Source organism: Molossus molossus, unplaced genomic scaffold (genome assembly GCF_014108415.1).
Source record: "Molossus molossus isolate mMolMol1 unplaced genomic scaffold, mMolMol1.p scaffold_m16_p_11, whole genome shotgun sequence".
Lineage (NCBI taxonomy): Eukaryota > Metazoa > Chordata > Mammalia > Chiroptera > Molossidae > Molossus > Molossus molossus.
In genome coordinates, this window is record NW_023425346.1 from 44,025,374 (window position 1) to 44,045,654 (window position 20,281).

The window sequence follows — 20,281 nt, forward strand, 5'->3', positions numbered from 1 at the left end:
TCCTTTAGAAATGTTGGATGTCGTTCTTATGGGAAGTTAAATAGTCGATCAGCTTGCTCCTTTCGAGGCTTGTATTGTAAGCTTTGTTAGGGCTGGACAAGCCCAGTGCTATGGCAATATTTTTCTGAGATTTCAATTGAACGTTAGTGCTCAGCGAGGGTTTTCACTGTGCTGGTGAAAATTGTTCAGCTTACAGTACTTCTGGAATTTATTTGCCAGGACTGGAGGAGTTTTACCTCACGTATTTGTGACTTAGTATTCATTAGTAGATTCAAGGGGATACCTATCCAGGTTTCTGGAGATTTTCTTTGCGGTGGCTACATCTTGTCTGGTTGACTGACTTGCCAATAATAGCACCTCTGCCGCCATGATCTTTGATCTTACGTTCTTAGCACAGGGAGCCTCCTTCACTGTGGTGTAGAAAGTGCCTCCAGGCAAAAGCTGAGGATAACATGAGGCCATCATGTTGATTTTCCTTCTCTTGGGGATCAAATCCCACTTTTTACGTCTAATGTTTAAAAACAGCCTCTATATTTTGTTTAGTTTTCTGTTATTAAAAAATATATATAGTGGTATGATAAGCTTCTAGTTATTCTACCATGGTTAAAAGAAAAAGAATCTGGTAACATTTTTTTTTATCATCTATAAAAACAAGAAATTCTCCTAAGATATTTGTCAAGTAGGTCATAGATGAAATACATTTACCTTTGTTTACTGATTTATGTGTTTTTAAAATTAAATATCTGTGTTATATTTATAATAGTTGCATAAAGATACAAATTTATATATTAGAAAACATAGATATAAATATATGAGCACAACTTACATTTATAATGGCTACTTACATTTCCCATTATTTTTAAAATTTTGAATCGTGTGCATTTTTAAAATAAATTCTCTGATCACTGTTCTCTATACACATTCAGAAGAACAATTGGCAACGGTCTTTGCAAATAGCAGCTTTAAAAAATATATCTATAGATATTTGAATTGTTTGCATTTAGTTATATAATAGCATCTAATGTTTACTTTTTAGTTTACTTGAAATATATCACTGTAACAGGGATGATTCATTGTTCTGTTTTCTACAACTTGGCATAAAATTTAGAATTAGTACATATACAATATTCACATTATATATTTGGATATTATATTTTATTTTTAGTTTTAAATCAGGTCACTCATAGATCTGAGGAGTATGTACTTAGTGTAGAAATATAATCCAAAGAAAACCAAATTGTTTGTAATACAGTAGGATCTAAATGAAAATATTATGTATAGATGCACCCATATACATCAAATGTCTAAGCAAATATCAGTGACATTCTTATCATTGTTTAGTTTCAAGTTTTAATTTTACCTTTTTCTTTATTCATGGCCTAATAGGTCATGATAGAGTTCTTCAGGAATATTTATAAATTGTTCCTGTGTGATATTAAGCTTTCTATAATCCCCATTTTGATTAAGGTTTGTAAAGCCAAGTTTGTTATTCAAATAAAGGATGTCATGTAGAAAGAGAATGTCTCTTACTCTATCCAATTAACTAGAGTAATTTTTCTCTTTTTAAAATAAGACGTTTATCTGCAGGAGACACATTCCTAAAGAATCAATAGAAATAGCCTAGAGCCACATTTTGAAAAACAAGAAAGGAAAGAAAGAAGAAAGAGAGAAAGAGAGAAAGAGAGAAAGAAAAGAAAGAAAAGAAAGAAAGAAAGAAAGAAAGAAAGAAAGAAAGAAAGAAAGAAAGAAAGAAAGAAAGAAAGAAAGAAAGAAAGGAGGGAGGGAGGGAGGGAGGGAAGGAACAAAATGAAAGAAAGAGAGAGAGAGAAGAAAGAAAGAAAGAAAGAAAGAAAGAAAGAAAGAAAGAAAGAAAGAAAGAAAGAAAGAAAGAAAGAAAGAAAGAAAGAAAGAAAGAAAGAGCTCTGGCCAGTTTGGCTCAGTGGTTAGAGCGTTGGCCTGTGGTCCAGAGAGACCTGTGTTCGGTTTCTGCTAAGGGCACATACCTCGGTTGCAGTTTGTCCCTGTCCCTGGCTGGGTTGTTTTGGTGGCAACCACTCAATGTGTCCCTTTCACGTCTCTCTCTCTCTCTCTCTTCCTCTCTCTCTCCCTCCTACTCTATCTGAATAAAAAATGGAAAACTGTCCTCGGGTGAGAATAAAAAAAAAAAAAAAGGGAAGGAAGGAAGAAAGGGAGGGAGGGAAGGAATAAAATAAAAGAAAGAAAGAGCCCTGGCCGATTTGGCTTAGTGGTTAGAGTGTTGGCCCACGGACCAGTGACTCTTGGGTTCGATTTCGGTTAAGGGCATGTACTTCAGTTACAGTCCCTCTCATGTCGAGTTTTCTTTAACTTAAGATAAATCACATGATAAACAAGCAGCACTATGTATTTCACTTAGTTCTCACAAGTGGTAAGGATTTCTAAGTGATGAACAGCTTAAATTTCATTGCATTTAAAAAAAACATTTTTTTCTTTATTGATTTTAGAGAGAGAGAGGAAGGGAGAGGGACAGAGAGATAGAAACATTGAAGAGAGAGAACATCGATTGGCCGCCTCCTGCATGCCCCCCACTGGGGATGTGGCCCACAGCCTGGGCATGTACCCCTACCGGGAATCAAACTGATAACTCTTGGTTCATGGGTTGTCGCTCAACCACTGAGCCACACTGGCTGGGCTAAACGGCATTTTAAAAATTCTTATAAGTTCTAAGTTTTAAGATGTGAATTTTGTTTTCTTGAAAATACATTTTATATATTTTTTTCTACATAGGTGTTTAAATAATTAAAAACACACTTGTTTTTCTTTTCTTTGCTACCTATGCCACGGACGTTCATACCCACTAGAAGTGTTTACTAACAGTTGCAAACCCAGGCCGGTGGGGACTGCTTGCTCTGAGAGAGTCAGTCTCCCTGGAATGAACTTCTCTGTTTGTTTCCTGTAGGCCCCACTTCCATTTCCTTCTGGCTGTGGTGCTACTTCTGTGTTTATGTCTAAGACCAGCCTGAATTTATGAGCTATTTAAAGATAATGGTTTTGCCTATTCAGATGTGACTAAAAAAAACCAAGACATATATATTTAAAGTAAATTTTAAATAAAGTGGACAATAAACTGGTGAATTTTTAAGTTTCGTAAATAAAGCTTATTTAAGCATATTTCATTAGTCAATATGTTAACATTTAAAAATCAACTCTCTGAATCTGTTTTCAGATTTGTATACAATCTAAGGACGATGCTTTCGAGCTTTATAAATCCATAATGTTTTTGCCCACTGCTGCCTGGTATCAGTAAGATTATCTTTAGTGGTTCCAAAGTGTGCCTTTAAAAATATATATTAACATTAAAACATCTTTAATTTAATACAGAATTTTTTCTTATTCCAAAGAATGCTCCTTATAAATAATGCTCATGATATTATTCAATTACAAGGTAAAGATAAATCACTTGGGCCTTGACATAGTGTCACAAGAAAAGAAATTTGTAGCCAGTGACAGGGATACACACACACACACACACACACACACACACACACACAAAGTATATGTTCATATATAAAAGATTACATTATGATTAGTGGTGGTGAGATATATATATATATATACATATATACACACATCTATATATAATTGTATTCTCTGTCTATCTAGTACATCTAGCAATATAATGAAAGCTAATCTTTCCCATTCTAACCTGCTTCAGCTGGAAATAGAAAATAACCATTTGTTATAAATTACAGACACTTTTTTACAGCAGTAAAGGTGAACTGCACGTCTCAATTCCTGAATCCCAAGACCCAAGCCCCTCGTTTTATGCTCTTCTTTCCTGAGGTCCTGAAAACCTTTGGTGTCTTCAGTTCAAAGACAGAATCAGACTTGATACACTATGATACCCAAATATGTAATCCTATTATTTCTACAATTTTCTATGATTTTTTCTTTGTCTTCCTCTAAATGTTCTAGAGATATCGACCTTGTGATATTATTTGTCCTAATAGATAACAAAAGAGAAGTCTACTTACAGCCAATCAACATGACACAAATTGAAAAGATTTTTTCCGAATTGGTGTTAGGTGACACATTCCCGAATCCTACACTGGTTAAACTGCTGAAGGTAAAATAAAGTGCTGTGACGTATTTGTCTTTAATGGACGGCCCAGAACTTGAGTCACTGTCATTGTAACGTTTTCCAATTTGTTGTCCTAAGGAATCCAACCATCCGATTTTGTCAGTCAGGTAGGGCCTTTCCACATTCCCGATCGCATACCAGATGCAAGCCAGCCAGTGAGCAATCAGGGCAAATATGCACATTAGGAGCATTAGAACAGCAGCTCCATACTCTGAATACCGGTCAAGTTTCCGAGCCACTCGCACGAGGCGGAGGAGTCGTGCTGTCTTCAAGAGGCCAATTAGTGTTGTCGTCTGTGGAAGTAAATAGGCAAGGTCAGGAACAGTTGGTAAACAATTCAATGTATGCTCCTTTGAAGCTAAGTAAGCAGAGACAGGTAAAAACAATACGGTAGCATTGAGGATAACTGTATATTGATATTAAGGGTTGTTTTTGTGTGTGTTTTTTTTTTAACTTTACCCACATTGGAAAACAGTCTGAAAGTGTGCATCGCATTAATTCAATATCTTGGCATGCAAATCCATGGAACAAAGAATTTGCCTGTCTTATTTTATGCTCTAACCAACTGCCTTGCACATCGTGGGTAAATCATTCACTGGCAAACATTACACGGTGTTACTAGTGTGCCGAGCAAGTGCCAAAGACTGGAATCAGAGTGTTGAACAAACATACGTGGTCACTTTTCTAACAGAGGCAGTTATTTAGTAGACAAAGTATCTTCTCTAATGAAAAGACATAAGTTCACTATCTATTGGGAAGATATAAATATTTTTAAAATACACAAGTCATAAGATCAATCCAGAGATGACAAAAGCCATGATGAAAATAAAACAATGATATGAAAGATGTTTGGGGGCATGGGTTGGAAGAGGGACCCGTTTAGAAAGGAAGGCTTTGCGGAGGAGCCGGCCTCGGAACCGAGGAAGATCTGCTTGATGAGGAAAAAGCCAGTCAGCAGATAACTGGAAGCTTATTGAATGAGCACATGCATGCATTAGACACTATATTTAAATGAATTTTTTCCTTCCTAAATGTGTTAAATGGACCAATTGTTTCTTGCTCTCCCAATGATATTATGCATTTTGCTTTGTGGTATGATATATGTAAGTAATTACATGACTATTATTGACCAGGTATCTAATGATAGGAAACTTCTATATAATAACAGGATACTTAACTGGTTGTTTGGACTTGAAATCTGACAAGTACAAATTACAAGTTCATGTCTTAGGTTTCCTAAATAACGTTGACTATAAGTACTACATATTTCACAGGGTATGTAATTATTCCATAGCTCCACAATGTTTACCAATCAATTATCGAGTTATTTTATCTGTTCATTGCTGGTATTTATTTTGCAAAGTGCATCCAACTAAGTTAAGAACATATATTTTAATGAGAGAAATAGCTCTTGACATAACTATCACCCTGTCTATTCACATTTACTTGGCGGTAAAAGGGCACTAAATTAAAACACAAACAAAACATTTTCATTAAAATACTATAATAAGTGTTTATTTCCCTCCTTTAAATTATAGTGGTCACAAGGGAAGGGGAAATTCCTCAGTTTCCTTGAATTCTTTAATTCAGTTAGTGCTGAAACCCTCTAGAGGCGAGAGGAGCTGGTGAGTTGAGATGTGCTTATCACAATGGGACTGTGGTCTTAGCTCATCTTGGAATGTGTGGAGATGGGAGTCTTCCCTGTTTGCAATGCTGGGTTCTTATTTTTTAGGGTGTAATAAAGAAAATAATTTATTTTTGTCCTTCACAAATGTAAGTTTATCTGTTGCCCGGCTGGCGTGACTCAGTGGTTGAGTGTCGGTCCATGCACCAAGAGGTTGCTGGTTTCATTCCCGGTCAGGGCACATGCCCAGGTTGTGGGCCTGATCTCCAGGGGGGGGCATGCAGAAGGCGGCTAATCAATGTTCTCTCTCATCAGTGTTTCTGTCTGTCTCTCCCTCTCTCTTCCTCACTCTCTCTAAAATCAATAAAGAAAAAAAAGACTTTAAAATATATCTGTTCACAGTGAATAAATAGAGAGTTTAAGTTAGTACTAGATAGTTCCTTGGGAGAAAAATCAACTTTCTACTATTTGTATTATCAGTATTTTAGCTTAGCAGTTATGTACTAGGACTGTGGAACAGATTTAAATTCTGCTTCTGTACCAGTGTGTCACCTAGGAGAAGTTACTTATTTAATCTCTAAGCATCAATTTTCCATGTAAATGGGCATAATAATGCCTACCTTAGAGGATTGTAGATGATACTCAATAAATGGTAGCTATTTATATTCTTATTTGAACATCCCATACATTTTGTTTTCATCAGTGAGCAGGAAATTTATATTGTAAAATGTGTTGATAGAGCTTATACACTTTCCAAAGGCATTGCCTAGATATCTGGAATCCCAAACAGGTTTTTCAGCATTGGCCTTGCAGCTTCCACGGGAAATAGCAGGAATTTTAAAGACAAGAATTTCATCTGGTTGCACTGACTACTTGCACTCTGATAATAAGCATCACTCTGGTTTAATGTGTCACCATTTCTAAACTTCACAGCTTACATTTGCATGGGTATTTTTTATCCTATCCCAGTTATATCTATTTCCTTCTATTGAGAAATCAGAAATATCTGAGGGTTATTATTTTAAACTTCTTGTCCTTGGAACAAAATTTCTCTCTGAACACCAAAATAAATAAAATATTACAACAATCCTCTAAATATTTGGCTAATGAAGTGAGATGCTTCCAAAGAAATGAGCTGTTTTTAGATCATGGTGCAATAATAAGTCCTAATGATTCTTCGGGCTGCAAGGTGGTGGAGTAAAAATGCTGTTATGCAAGAAAAGAGGAATGAAATCTGCTGGCATGCCACCCACCTCCTTTTTGTCCTCTTCCCAGAGAAACCTCTGATGTTTCTTCTAGAATTATATTAAAATGAGATAAAATCTAGATGACAGTAAGTTCTCTCAGCAGATAAATAAATATATCTTATATAATAACACACAAGAGACATCTTTTCTGGACAAAAAAACGCTTATGAAATATGGTACATAATGAAGTCTCAACCCAGTTTAATAAGTGTATGTGAATATTGACTTCAAGAGTCAAAGCCACATACCCAAACATAACTATGTTAGTTTGACAAGGTGACAAATGACTTGACCTTCTTTCTGCTTTTATCAAGATGTACTAACACACCTTAGTTACAGTTGTGTACCGCATATCTTGCAGATGACACAAGATTGCAATAACTGCTTTCTTGTTGTTGTTTAAATATCCCTTTAAAGTTTTAAGGCGTTTGTCCCACTTACACCAAAATCTCAGAGAGAGTAGTAGACTAAGGAATGATCAGTCTCCTCCTGCTGATCACTTGAAGACTGTTTGTCCCCATTGTTTAGTTCAATGGACTGTCTTTGTATTATCTGCAAGTGAAATATGGGACCAACAGCTACCTTACAATATAACTGTGTTGACAGCAGGGTTTGGCAGAGTGAGGTGTTCTCAGAATGTGTGGTTATATCACAGCATATCGAATTTCATGCCCTATCCAGACATATTATAGAAGTCTACCTTCATGGGTTTTTTAATTTTTGAAAATAGAGATAAAACTATCCTTAAACCAAATGCAATAATTTAAAAAATAGTAGAGGTAATGGACTTTCTCTTAGATGTCATCTCTTGAGCTTTCACTGGGTATTAGAAAAACAGTGTCTGTTTGCTGTTAATTTTGGTAGAGACTCAAAAAGCATTAAAGCTCATTAGAGGTAAGCGCTATTATTTGGAAGTACAGACATCATGATAATAAGATATAGAAAGAGTTGAGCCATTTTGCAGTGGATTGAAGCAAGGTACTTTGTTTTCTAACCTGCCCATGAACTATAGCAAAGGGGACATAATGAACTCTAACAAGTCAAGTCTCCACCTCATCAGCATCCAGGCCATCTCAGAACTCAACTCCTTTACTGGGATTGAATAATATTTCAAACTCTTTTGGCCTGAATGCAATAATAATAATAATAATAATAATAATAATAAAAAGTCTACTTATTTAAGACTTTTATTTTTAATGCATTTTTAAATATTCTTTTTAAAATTTAAAATGACTCTTCCCCTACAAATTCACCTATTTAAATTTCTGGTGGCTGATTAATACAACCCAGCTTCAATTTTTTAAAAAATGTATCCATATCCTTAGCTTATTAAAGTCATATATATTTTATTATGTTATGTTAGAAGTTAGTTTTTTTTTATTAAGTATGACTTTCTCAACTAACTTTTATTTTAATAATGTACACTCTAGACAATTATATCCTTGAAAGTATGTTAGGGATTAGACCCAAACTAAAGAAGATTATGTGATTCTTTTACCAAACATTTTACAATATATCAGGCAATATTCTTTCTTAATGTAAGTGAAATTTTCAAGGCTTGACATAGAATAGAAGATTTCTTATCAGTATTAAACAATTTACTCAAGAATAAGTGTGGCTACAGTTAAACAAAGCCATATCAGTTAGAGAAAATCTTATGCTCAAATGTTTTTTTAAATTATTTTGAAAAATAATTCTACTTTCTTTTCAGTAAGCATTTTTTAAGACTCTTACATTTAAAATACTTTATTTCAGAGATTTACTCTCTAAAATCTTTGCCTAGAGCAAGTGAATAGAACTATTCTTTTATAAATGAGGAAATATAAGTATGTGATCTTTGGTTTCATCTACAGGGTTGATAAAGTGAATTGTCACTGGAACTTTCTACTTAATCCATTATGTAGTCTTGCTTGTCAAGAAATATTTAGGTACAAGAGAGGAGGTGAAAATAGTGAGTGATAAATTTCATAACTGTACACTAATGTTTTGCTTTATATTTTATTTCAATTACCTTAAACTCTGGTACATGTAAACACCATTTAACAAATTACTTACCAATACAACTTAATAATTTTGAAAGTAGCTTCTAGTCTGTTGTTCAGCTGAGTCACACTATTTCAATATTTCTAAGGACACATTCCCTAATACAACAAAAGAGCTACATTTTGAGTGTTTAAGAAACATAGAGGGGGATCGCCTAACTTACCTTTTCTTTATTTATACCAAACCTCACAAATTCTTCCGCTAACTGTAGCTTTTAAGGAGAAGATGAATTTACAACTCCCCTGGGAAACTCATTCCAATACTGAACAGTCTTTACTGTTGAGACATTTTAATTTTTATTTTGTTTTATAATTAGCATTCTATTTTTTCTGCAAATTAAATTCACTTTTTGTTTCTTTCATTACAGTAACACAGAAAACTGGTCATTAAATGATTCTAAATAGTACTGTGTAATATTACAGTAAATAAATAATCACAGATGTTACTTTTTTTTTTTATCCTTACCTGAGGACATTTTTCCATTTTTTGTTCAGATAGAGTGGGAGGGAGAGAGAGAGAAAAACATCAATATGAAAGGGACACATTGAGTTGTTGCCACCCACATGACCTAACCAGGGCCAGGGACAAACTGCAACTGAGGTATGTGCCCTTTAGCGAGAACTGAACCGGGGTCTCTCTGGACCGCAGGCCGACGCTCTAACCGCTGACTGGGCAGATGTTACATTTTTACAATGGGAATTTGACTAGTTTTGAGAAGCAGGTAACCAAAAATTGTACCTTATGCCATCTCCAGCAAATTGTACTCAAGGGTTCACAATAGATCACATATATTTCCTTAGTTTGAAATGTATTTTGTTGGGAAATCCTGTATCTCTTGTCATGACACACATTTTTGCAAGCATGACTAATAGCCTCAAATACAAGCCAATGGAACCTTCTGCTTTACATCCCAAGAACCAGCTAAAGAGAGACACAGTCACTTGGTGTGTAGACACATATTTGCATTCAGGTCTTCAGAATGTGCTTTGTTATTTAAATTTGAACATGAGTATGTTTAATGTTTTAGAAATTCACTTCCGACAAATTAATGACAACTATTGGGGTGATCAGGTTCGGAAAGAATGCTGACAAGATGATCAGGGTTTCTGTACATATGCCTGCTAAGTTTTTCTTTGTGTTTATTCAATGATTCATCTATCAGACTAATGAAGCAAACATCAATGTGAGCAGAAACTCCTCTTTCTTATAACTTTCTCTCAGAGAACACTCTTTTTACTTAGATTTCAAAGGTCTTGCCTGGATTCAGGATTCATGAAGAATAATTGTCAAGTGTGAAAAGAGAGAAGTCAACAAAGCAAGTAATTAATCAAAAGAATACCATTTTCAGGGGTGGAAGAGGTTAATGAAGCATTTAACTAAACAGAATGCTCTCGGTTCTGTTAATATTTCTGAAAGTAAGATTTGCCACAGATAAGCAAAATATGGGAAAATTTAAGATAATGAAAAGTTGGCTTTCTGGAAGCTGATACAGTAATATTGTTCCTTTGCATCAATAATACGAAGGTAGCCCGGCCGGAGGGACTCAGTAAATTGAGTACTGTCCCATGGACTGAGAGGTCCTGGTTTATTCCCGATCAGGGCACATGCTTGGGTTTCGGGCTCCATCCCCAGTAGGGGGTGTGCAGGAGGCGGCCGATCCGTGTTTTTTTTTTCTCACATTGATGTTTCTCTCTCTCCCCCCCTTCCTCTCTCCCTAAAGATCAATAAAAATATTAGGGGAAAAAAAAGGAATCATGAATGTTCTTACATTTACTTGAAAACCACTTTAACTTGTTTATTTATGTCTTTATTTGCAGAAATGTCTGTGAGCAATGAACGTTGTCTCCTGGACTTCCCCACTGTCCCAGAAAGACCACTGGATGTTGTCTATCTGGCAGCAGGATCATTCCTGCCACTTTTAAAAATGCAGGTTTCAAGGCTTTGCTTCCGACTACCAACTATGAGTCCCCAGACTCTGAGGTACTCGTGGAAACTGGTGCTTGGTCCTGCTGTGGAAGCTCGGATCCAAACAAATGTTGGTCACGACTAGATCTGATTTATACTCTAATGAATCTCATCTCTTTTTCTGTTCTCACTTATCTTTCTAGCTGCCTATGTTGTGCCCGACTTGCCTACCTGTCATCTGTACTGAGATGGGTAATAGGCATCTGAAACTTAGCATGGTCCTAGCGGAATTTCATCCCTATAACACACCTTCTCTTCCTCAGATTTCTCCCATTTGGATAAATGTGTGACAATCTATACAAGTTGCTTAAGCCCCCTCCTCGCCCCCCAAATGTTTCAAACAAGAAGAATGAAACAACAAAAATCTTTGAGCAATCACGAATTATGCTTTTTCTTTTAATCCTCCAACATTTAATCCATCAATAAACTCTCCTGTAATATATTCCAAGCGTGTCTCCTCCTCTTTACCTGTATTGCCACCATGTAGTCCAAACCATTGTCGTTTGTCCCTCTTACATTATAGCAAAACTTCTAAAGTGGTCTCCCTGTTTCTACCCTGACTAAATTGTCTGCAGACATCAGCCATGAGATCTTTCAGAACCTCCAGTGGATCATGTCATTCCCATCCAAAAGGTTCCATTGCAGCCAGAATAAACACCAGATTCCAAGGCTGCATGTGATTTGGTCCCTGTCTCTGTATCCTCACATCTTTAAGACTCCACCTCTCACTCTGGTTCAGCCTGGCTGCCACGGGCCTTCTTTCTGATCTCCTTACATGCCAGGGCCTCAGTGGGGCCACTTTCACTTGTGTTTTCTTTTGCTTGAAATGCTCCACTTGTGGTTTCATGAAGTTCTTTCTCCTGCTCAAGTCTCCACTCAAATGGCACCTCCTCTCAGAGGTCTTTCTGAATCTTCCCATCCCACTGAGCCACCCACCCAGGTCATTCTGCACCACATGGCTTTCTTGTCAGCTCACAAACATCTTAAGAGGAAAAATAAAAAAACAATAATCCTCCCTTCACCATGTGCAGACTTCCAATCCTGTCCTTTTTCTTTTCTTTTAATACCAAGATGCTAACAGGAAGGAGCCCTACTCACACCCTGCTGATTTCGGAAGCCACTTTAGTTTGGCCCGTGGCTAATATATGATCCAATTAATATCAACGAATACGGAACTGACGTACTCACTGACTTGTTTCCAGTCCTCATCGTACTTCATGTATTTACAGCATCTGACACCCTCACCTGAATTTTCCTTTACTTCCCAATAGTGAGTTAGGGAGAAATCCTCTAATGCCTAAAGCAGCCTCCAAAAACAACAATGTTGTGTTCTACATAACTTTTCAGTGTCCTTCACTCATTTGTCTAGGCTGAACATAAATTTATAGTTATGAGCCTTGAAGCTGGGTTTTACATATAAAAATAAATTCAGGGTTGCACATTTTAATATTCACTAAATTTTCCAGGAATTTAGCTACCATCAATAAATTGAGAGATGATTAACTTGTTTAGTTTGGACTTTCACTAAGAATTGTTCAATGTCTCAGAAAATTATATCTTCAATGACAACACGTCTTGTAGTATTTGTGTACTGTGTAATATGTAGCATGGCTATATCAGTATAAATATGCATATATGTGTAAATGTATACATATATACATTTGTAATTATCACAGTCACAGTGTTTCTAGGTGTGTATAAATGTTAAAATACATATATACATATCTACCTGTATATACACATATATATGTATAAAAGCACACACATATATATTCAACCCTTATGTTAAAATGCAAATATAAAGAAAATATTTAGCTTGATATTGAATTTATTGTTTAAATATGGACTTCATTATAACTAGGTACAGCACCTGGTAACTTTATTATACCATGTAATGTAGACATGCCTGAAGCATTTATATATTTGATTAGGTATTTGATTATGAATATTTCTTTTATTTCTTCTTTGTATTAAAGGTAGAAATAATATATTTGTGGAATTATGTCTTAAAAGTTTATTTCATTTAATAACAATAAAGGGGAAATTATAAAATAGTTATTATACTGTGTCTGATAGGGTTGGAACCAATACATTACAGTTACATGTCTCTACGGGGCTTCCCCTCTAACTAGCATGATCTTTCTACCTGGGAAACCTCCACTGGTAACCAGGAACTCCCCCGTCCATGCTCACGCGCCCCCTGGCACTATGAAGGCATGTATGAGATACGTAGTACATAGTCTATGAACTGCTGCTCTCCCATGCTGCACTGCAAGCTCCCAGATAGCGGGGTCCGTGTCTCACTCTGTTCTGCAAACCCAGCATCTAGCACACTGGGACATAGTAGGTTCTCAATAGGTGCTTACAGAATGAGTGAACCTACTTGAGGAGGGGGGTATCATGACTCTTTTTGAAAATGACAAGATGAATTAAATTCATTCTCATTAAAATTTGTAAAAAATTAACATGAAACTCTGCTTGGTAAAGCAGATAAGATTGAGCTACTCTTTTTATAGTGGAGATGAATGGCTCTGAGTCTTATCAGCCTGTCATGCTGTCAAACTCTGTGAGTCTGAGACGCTCAGACACCTCCCTGAAACTCCATTTAAAGAACATTCGACTAGATCTCTCATCAGGGTGACCTCTAGCTTAATGATTTTAGGATTGGTTATTTAATTTTGGGCCCAATATCTCAGCACTATATTTTTTCATATTCATATGATGAAAGTTCCAAAATTGCTATTTTTGAATATAAGATAAATTTTCTCTGGAAGCATTTCTTTCTCCACCCCCTTCCTTCCCTTCCTTTCTGCTTCCCTTCCTTTCCTCCCTCCCTCCCTCCCTTCCTTCCTTCCTTCCTTCCTTCCTTCCTTCCTTCCTTCCTTCCTTCCTTCCTTCCTTTCTTCCTTCCTTCCTTTTTTTCCCAAAAACATAAATGGATGCTGATTATATTTAATATTCTTATCATATAACATATTATATATACACTTTTGAACAACTTTTATTTTGAAATAGTACTTTCTACTTAAAAGCCTGATTACAGTTATATAATATAGTTTGTATATAAAGGTATCTTCTTTATCACTCCTGAAAAATCTACAAAGCAGTCTAGTCCATCACTGGTCTTGTTGTTAACCCTTCACAGCTAACACGGCCCGATATCTGATTCTCTTATGCCCCTGCCAGTCCCACCCCCCATTTGCTGTCCTTGATGCCAACAGACTTTCCCTGCCATGTACCCCAGGCTCCTGTGCTTTGCAACCCCATAACTGTCCTCAGGATAATCCCGTTCTGTCTCCTGTTTCTTCAGGATTTCTAGCTGCAACTAGCTAATCTAATAACGTTTGCAAAATGTCAGACAGTCAATAAATTCAATCATGCTCTGCATAACAACATTCCGGTCAACAAGAACCACATGCGTGATGGTGGTCCCATAATATTGTAATGGAGCTGAAAAATTTCTCTCACTTAGGGATGCGTAACCATAGTAACATCATAGTAGAATGCATTGCCCACGTGTTTGTTGTGATGCTGGTATAAACAAACTTACTGAACTGCCAGCTGTATAAAAGTACAGCACATACAATTACATATAGGACATAATACTTGATAATGATAATAAACAACTATGTTACTACTTTGTGTATTTACTATACAATGCGCTTAATCATTATTTTAAAGTGCATTTTAGTATTTATTTAAAAAATAGTTTGCTGTAGCCCTGGACAGTTTAGTTCAGTGGTTAGAGAGTTGGCCCTCGGACTGAGGGGTCATAGGTTTGATTCCTGGTCAAGGGCCTGGGAAAGGGCATGCAAGAGGCAACCAACCAATGTGTCTCTCTCACATCGATGTTTGTTTCTCTCTCTCCCTCCTTCCCTTCTATTCTATCTAAAAATCAATGGGAAAATATCCTTGGGTGAGGATTAACAACAATAAATAAAAGTAATTTGTTATCAAACAGTATGTCATGTTACCCTAGTGAGGGGCTAAGGCATTCTTGGGTAAAAAGGACACTGAATTTTTAAAATTCCACACTTTCAGGTTATCCTTCAAAACTTATTGCCTTGGAACTAACTTTTACGTCTTCTGTAAATCTTCCCATTATAGAATCTAGGAACCTTCATTTACAATAAAAATTAGTGGCCCTTAAATGGAGGAAACTTAAAGAGAACCTAACTTGTTTTGGATCAAAGAACGCTTTGAGAATCCGACTGAAGTTATAAACTCTGTATCCAGAAAATGCCCTTAAAGTTTCCAGCTTTGTAGGGTATCGGGAACACAGGAAGTATTTTTCAACTTAGATACTATGAAAGAGAGGTTTTAAACAAGGCATTTCAGAAGATGTCTCTTTCACGTAATTCGAACATAAAATAAGTTCCTGCTTTCTCCAACCACAATTCTGCATGAAGAAAGAGAGATCTTTATCTTTGACAGTTTCACACTCATGAATTAATATGTAGTAAATTTATACCCTGGGAAGGTGCTCTGTGCTATGAAACACTGTTTTAAAGTTTAATTTTTGGTTAAAAGATAAATAATCTTTAGTATTTCTTAGCAAAGATAGAAAGAATTATGAATTATTTGCAATGGCAAGATGGTTCCATTTCCTTTTATAGCATATTCAATTAAAAATGAATTTCATCTGTGAGATAGAGGAAGTTTGTAAAGCAACGAGTTTTCCTTTTTGCCATTAAAATAAATTCACTTTTATCATCGCAATCTTTTAGAAAATAAGGTTCTTAAGCAGCTCTTACCTCATCAGAGCCAGATCCAAAAATCAGCAAGTCGAAAGGAATCGCGGCCACCATGTCAATCAAGAACCAGCCTTTGAAGTAGTGTATTGCTATCTTGGCGGGATCACTTACCACCTCCTCATTCTGATTTACGTATGTTGTTCTGAAGTTTATTAGAATATCTATGATAAACATGATATCCACAATCAAGTCTACCACATTCAAAGGGCTACAAGAATAGCCACATTCCCGTCTTTTCTGTTCCTCTCTGTCGTTGAGGAGAAAGGCTGCAGAGTAGGGGGTGAAGATAGCAGTGTATATGACCAGCAGTAGGATGAGCCAGTCCCAGACGGCCTTGAACGGGCTGTAGTGCAATATTGTGAACTTGTTGATGCGTGGCGTCTGCAGTTTATATTCTGGCAGGACGTCTGCTCCTAAAGAGAGAACCTGAATAATGGAAAAGAAAAACATACACTATGTAAAAATGCCATTATTTCATCTTCAGTCCTATACAAATATTAAGGTAATTAATTATCCAGCAAAATCTATTAGAAAGGATTCGTGTAATTGAATTCATAAACTGCGAAGCATATAAAAAAAGCACATGCATTTGAAGAAGCCCATATAAACCCCACCTAGTATATTTGACTTCACAAAACCTCATTGGTGTTTTTGATAAAGATGATTTTCGTTGAAAAATAATGAGATGCCAAGTAATGGTTACTAGGTCCTTTGGAACATATGACTAGTCAGAAATAAAAATACATTGCTGTTTTTTAGAAAACCATGAACTCAGTTTGATACACGAGTATTCAGTTTTCAAACCTAAGGAAGAATTGGCTATAACGCATAGAAGCAGTCCACCTGGATCCATGATCATGAGTATAGTCTGGGACAAAGACACTCTCCCTGAAACCCTCCATCACATCCGGAAAGTCATAAAGAGAGGCTGGCACAAGGAGCTGTTCAGAGGAGTAGCCTGGAAATGTTGCAGGATTCTTAAGTACAAAGGAGTACTTAAACTTGGATTTATTCTGCTTAATAAGGCACTGAGTAGACTAAAATACTTCATCTTTTAGAGTCTTAGTACATCTGAAAAAAATGTGAGTTAAACTTGAATTGTGACCCTACCCAGTAAAAAAGTTCATGAGTCTGTGATTTTAAACCAACTTTCAAGAACAAAGGTCAAAACAAATAAGTGATCTAGCTACCCAGTCAATGTAATCAGCCTTAATGCATGGGCTTTCGAGAATTTAAAATGCTTATGGCTCCACAAAGAGAACATAGAGGCATTTTTAAAGTGACTGGTGGATTATAATTTTATATTATGAATATCCCACATATGTACAATGACCCTATTTCAAAGTGAATTTCACTAAGTAAATTTTCTTACACTAGACTCTTCTAAACACAGCTAATATATTTTGCAGCGTAGCTCTCAGGAAACCCCATTAATTAGTCAAAGAGTGTTAAACCAAGTTTCTGTGTTCTTGGTAATTCTGTCTATGTAGGTTTTAACTGAATTATAACAATAAACTCTCTCAAACAAATTTCAACTTGCAATTTTATTTTTACTGTCAAACTTCATACCTTTTCCCCCACACATATAACAAGCTACCATTCCTATTAAACACACACACACACACACACACACACAAACTTGAGAAGTTAAATAACAACCCCAAACGAAGTACAGCATGACTTTTAAATATAACAAAACAAGTTCAGTTAAAATAGGCAAAGCTCTTTTTAGATAATAGCTAAAGTAGTTTAACTAGCTTTGAAAAAAAAAAAAATCAAGAACCCAACCATTTCTTTTTCAGTCTAGAATAAATGTGTGACTGCCAGTATGTGGCGGAAACAGGGCTTTAATTTAAACTATTGTGAAAAGTGACAAATTAATTGTTACTAAAAGGGAAAGCTGTAAAATAAAGTGATGTCATTATTTATGAAACCCTAACAATCCTCAGAATCCAATTATCTATATCTATAGCTCCAGTGATACCTGACTTCCAAAAATCCCAATAGGAATAATGTTTAAATAATCTACCAATTGATAAGTGCAGACAAATAGAACTCTGATCCTGTTATAGTTAGTATAGAAAACCACTGTAAGATATTTTTGTCTGGAAAGAACAGATCATGTCTTATGGTATTATTATGTAATGCCACTTTCTAAAAAATCAGGGACTACTCAGAATGTAGAAAGTAAAATCCAAAACCTTATTTTGGCTCTCAAAGTCATCTAAAATATGGGCTCATTCTATCTTTTCAGGTCCTTCTCTCATTAGATTCCTCTATGCACACAGTGCACTCTGGCAAGACATGACTAAAATTTTTGGGCTGCTGAGATCTTCCCAAATCCCTATAGATTTCTTTCATAAAAAAGGGTATGTAACCTGGTCGGTGTGGCTTAGCGGATGAGAGGTCCCGGTTCGATTCCTGGTCAGGGCACATGCCCGGGTTGTGGCTAGATCCCCAGTGGGGGGCGTGCAGGAGGCAGCCGACTGATGTTTCTCTTTCACATAGATGCTTCTATCTCTCTCTTCCTCCCTCTCTCTCTAAGAATCAATAAAATCATATTTTTAAACAGGGTATGTAGTTATTCAAAGAGAACAACAACAACAAAAAATGTCGTTTTTCAAGACTGGGATATTTGTTGGAGCTTGCTCCCTGCCTAAGTGACCTGCTTCTGCTACCAACCTCCCACATGGGGCAAGCTACATACTTGTGTTAGCAGAAGTTAAACTGCATACATATAGCACCTTGGGGCTGCCCCTGAGGAGTAAAACCTGTGGATAGAACTCTTTCCATTGTGCATCTGCAAAAACTGGACAGGAAAGAAGATTACACAAGAGGTAACAGAATGAACAAAGACAGGGAGGCATGGAATACGCGTTGTGTGTTGAGGCATTATAAGTTGACAATGCTGATGGATAGAATGCAGGGACAATAGTGGGGAGGAGGACAGTGAATAGGAACAGCGACAGGCTGTGAAAGATCTAATGTGACGTGATAGGGATCTCAGACTGTCTCCTTTAGGTCAGGGTTTCTCACACTTAAATAAAATATAGACCTTTTTTAGGGCTAAGAATTATTGCAGAATCCCAATGATAATTTCAATATTTTAGTTTACAATGTTGAGTAAATATGTATAAAAATAAAATGAGGTTAAAACTTCTTCTGTTTAGACCTCTTAATGGGACTGCTGCAGATTGAATTGTGTACCCCCGAAAGGTATGTTGAAGCCCTAATCTCCAGTACCTGTGAATGCGGCCTTATTTGAAAACAGGGTCTTTGTAGATGCAATCCAGTAAATATGGACTATAGTGAACTGGAGTGGGCCTTGATGAAACAGTTGGTGTCCTTACATAAAGAGGGAAATCTGGGTGCAGAGACACACGCACAGGGAGAATGCCCCATGACAACGGAGGCAGATAAAGCTGCAAGCCAAGGGCCACCAAGGATTGGTGGTGGCCACCAGGGCCCATAAGAGGAGCACAGAACAAGTTGTTCCCAGAGCCTCCGGAAGGAGCCCTGATCCTGTACTCCCAGCCCTCAGAACTGTGAAAGAATAACTTCCATTATTTTAAACCACCCATTTGTGATATTTTGTTATGGCAACCCTAGAAAACAAATGCAATGACAAAAATATAAACAAATACATTTGAAAATTATTTGCAAAACTATCGTCACTAATTTAATATTTGACATATATGATAGTACTCCGACTATCGTGTGGTTCCATCTCACAGGTAAAACATTTTTTTCGGTTCTAACCCTTAATGCCCTTTTGTAAAAGCATGTTATCAAAATAGTATTACTAATTTTATTACTATTTTAGGATAATCTAATTCTTAACTCCAATTTTATTCTTACTAGGTATTTAAAGGCAATTTAAATGGTGCTATTTGATATTGTACAAAAATTTTTATTTAATTGAAGTTCAATTTTGCTTTGGAGCATTATTGATTTCTACAGTAAGTAATTATCTACACAAATAATTTCTGAAACTAGATTCAGAAAGGTAGTTCATTTGGTATATTTCAATATATCTATTGATACCAAACCATTGAAATTTGGAATATACAACAATGGAGCATGTTTTGAAAATGCATGTGTGGTAATTGGTACTAAAAGTTATGATACAAATTCTTTAGATGACTGCATGGCTATCCCATTTTTATATAACGTTGAATTCTTCCATGAATTTTACCAGCCAAATGACCTCAAAAACTGTTATTTCCACAGCATGCTTTAGCATCATGAGGTTTCATTGTAAATCCAAAAATAGTCCTAGGTACTGAAGTCAGGTCAGACAGCAGTACTGTGTTTTTAAGTAATTATCTTACTGATTCAGAAGATTATTATATTGTTTGAACTTTTCATCAAGACACAGAAACTTTTAAGATTTTCTGGGAGAACTCGTGGCCCTTTGAGAACATTCTTTTCCATGGATATCAGTTTGAAAATTGTTAACCGTTACTAGACAAAGAAGGCAAGGTGGCCAAGTTTAGTTTTAAATAAATGTATCTGACAGTGGAATGAA

At 36.2% G+C, this 20,281-nt stretch overlaps 1 protein-coding gene across 2 annotated transcripts in view; it reads right to left on the reverse strand.

Annotated features, from left to right (window-relative positions):
• KCNH7 (potassium voltage-gated channel subfamily H member 7) overlaps window positions 1–20,281 on the reverse strand; it is a 444,235-nt gene that overhangs the window by 55,763 nt on the left and 368,191 nt on the right. For both annotated transcript variants that reach the window (XM_036254388.1, XM_036254389.1), the window contains 2 exons: window positions 15,754–16,179; window positions 4,014–4,413 (listed from right to left, as the gene is read on the reverse strand). In XM_036254388.1, coding sequence (XP_036110281.1) covers window positions 4,014–4,413; window positions 15,754–16,179 — 826 coding nt within the window. The remainder of the gene's footprint in view (window positions 1–4,013; window positions 4,414–15,753; window positions 16,180–20,281) is intronic.